Here is a 2,821-nt window from a genome sequence, read left to right on the forward strand (position 1 = left end):
TTTTAAAAAATAATAGGTCATTTTGAAGGGAATTTAGTAAGTTTGAAGATAATGTTATGTAAAATCTAATTCAAATTTTGTTTTTTTTATAAATTAAAGAAATGTAAAAAGTGAGCAAATCGTAAAGTCAAAAAATTGTGCTCCTAATACGAGATGTCCCGAGAAATCGATAATAAAACGCAAAGTACATCAGTATTGCAATTAAAAAACTTTATTTAATGTTTCTAAAATACAAATAAACACAGCCAGTGCACATACAAAATGAGTATGCGACGCATTGTACCTAGCTGACTCGTCTTCAGGTAATTGGAATCAAGCATCGCAGAAATAGGCACTCGATGGTTATTCCGATTGTCCTTTTTATTATTGTACAATAACACTTATACTTTAGCAAATTTTCACTATGACATAGAACCATAGGTTACTTCATATTAGAAATACCCTGGGTATCTCATATTACGATTTCCACGCCTTACGGTTTTACGATCATCAAATCTAACTTCTGTAATTAAGCAATTCAACATATCACGTATTTTTCTATTAATACGATCTTATTCTATCACTATATGAAGAATTTATTGTCAAATATTTACTTATTAAATAATAAACAAGATTTAAAAGCTCATCTCATAGAAACTTGAAGATATCCAAATTCTAAAATCCTTTTTGCAATGACTACAGGCATGATATAATAATGAATTTTCCACTAAATAGTTTTTAATCCAAAAATAATAAATTCATAGTGAAACCAATAGATAGCATTTATTAGTTTAGCGGGAATGCCTCTATCTCGTATTAAGCGCCTATCTCATAATAGGGGGCTTTCCTCTATATGTCCCAATAAGCAAGAAACATTTTGGAACATTTCAACAACATTGTAGCAACATTGTAACATTGCTACAATGTTATTGAAATGTTCCAAAATGTTTCTTGTTTACTGGGATATTTGTGTGCGTTAGGATTGACGCGTGAGTACATTTACACTTCAAAATTTCGGACTCCTGCTTCGTAGAAGTACGCATATATGTCGGAAAACGATGATGTGTTCAATACATTTTTTGTTAATAATTTATTAATACACAACGAATGACAGCTAAGACCTTTTGAATATTACTCGGGATAATGACCTTGATAACATATGTCAAGGTCATTGACTTTTGAACGGATTGACCTTGTGTAAATATTTACCCATGAAACAACTCTATTGTTATAAAGATTTCACACGCATAAAGGTAAGCAAATATATTTTTTATTCAATAAAACAATTTTTTTAAGTGCACATACCGACAATAATCCATGTCGAATTGGTCAGGAAAACGCAAAATAGAAAGATGCGACTTAATATTCTGCCTTGATCTGGCATGCTATTTTGTACTCTTTGGTATTGGTACCTGCAATCATAAGAAAGTACAAAATATAGAAATAAAATTAAAAATTGATATATTTAAATATTACATGCAAGGAAATATATTTCTCTTAATTGTATTACAAATATATAAGATGGACGAAGAAAAGCGGAATTAATGAAAAATAAAATAAAGAAATTTGAAAAAAATAAATTTTCCCAGAAAATAGAAGCAACAAGTTACGTGTAACACCGTTACTTTCCTTATTGCTACTCTGTTATAATAACGATTTTGGTGATGAATTTTCTTATGACTGTAATAGTAAAATCAGGTCGGAAAGTTACTTAATCATTGCTCATAACAAGTTGGAAAAGTCACTCCTTATGAAAATTAACTCGTCATTTGTAACTCGTCATTTTTTAGTCGTTATTTGTAACGAGATAAAATTACTCGTTACTCGTCATAAATAACTTTTTTTTAATAAATAAACGCGTAATGAGGTAAGTAAGTTAATAAGAATTACTAGTTATGGACTCTCGAAATTAAAATAATGTAGGAAGTTAGGGAAATGAGAGTTCGGTGCGGTAATTAATGTACAATCATTGGTTATATGTATATATAAATTATATTTGACTTGCTGCACACTCGAACGTTTCGGGGTCATCCCAGGTCATCCTCAGCGAGATCAACGAAGAAAAAAATAAAGTTTCCACCGTATCAGACAAGTCCCTACTCAGTTGCATATCTCCAAATATTTCACCATGGTCAAAAACCGGTGATGATTGCAATGGAAAACAGATGCCTGAAGAACAAGAACGTGAAATAACAATTTTATTACAAAATTAAGCAAGTTTCCATGTCAATTTTACAAAATTTTATACGAGATAAAAATTGCAGCTGTGATTTGTATCGACGTCAGAGTCGTTCGAGTGTACAGCAAGTCAAATATATACATATAACCAATGATTGTGCATCAAGTACCGCACCGAACTCTCATTTGCTTAACTTCCTACATTATTGTAATTAAGTTATTTTTCAAAATGACTTTCCCAATTTTAGCGCACTTTTAGCGATTAGTTAAGTATCATAACAGTTATGAAAAATTGCAACGTTATAAAATTGTTATTATAAAAAGTAATGGAAGAAGTAACGAAATAGTAATTCTTCCATTCCTTGGATTTCTCATATGCATTTATTAACATGTGAGCACCAGCAACACACACCGTGTGACATCAACTACTCTCGTCGGTAGCCGACGACACACACCATGTGCCACGGATTTTCGTGATTTCCGGCAAATATTGTTCTCTCAGCCGTTTGCAGTGTTATGCTCTCACCATTCCCTCAGATATCTTATACAATAAACGTGTGCAGTGACGGTTTACTTTATTCTTAAAATATAAGCTTCTCTCTCGGCTCTTGCGGTACACCTAACCTATAAAAATTGGTCGATGTTCAATATGTTAATAATAAAA

The 2,821-nt window shown here is 31.5% G+C and overlaps 1 protein-coding gene across 1 annotated transcript in view; it reads right to left on the minus strand.

The window, feature by feature from the left end:
* Positions 1–2,620, minus strand: part of LOC108759274 (sphingomyelin phosphodiesterase) — a 13,015-nt gene extending 10,395 nt beyond the window's left edge. Inside the window, exons 1-2 of the mRNA XM_018504629.1 lie at positions 2,570–2,620; positions 1,285–1,391 (exon numbers count right to left, since the gene is read on the minus strand). Of these exons, the coding sequence (XP_018360131.1) occupies positions 1,285–1,363 (79 nt within the window). The 5' untranslated portion in view covers positions 1,364–1,391; positions 2,570–2,620. The remainder of the gene's footprint in view (positions 1–1,284; positions 1,392–2,569) is intronic.
* Between the last annotated feature and the right edge of the window lie 201 nt (positions 2,621–2,821).

The sequence above is a fragment of the Trachymyrmex cornetzi genome, unplaced genomic scaffold, assembly GCF_001594075.2.
Source record: "Trachymyrmex cornetzi isolate Tcor2-1 unplaced genomic scaffold, Tcor1.1 scaffold1775, whole genome shotgun sequence".
In the NCBI taxonomy this organism is placed as follows: domain Eukaryota; kingdom Metazoa; phylum Arthropoda; class Insecta; order Hymenoptera; family Formicidae; genus Trachymyrmex; species Trachymyrmex cornetzi.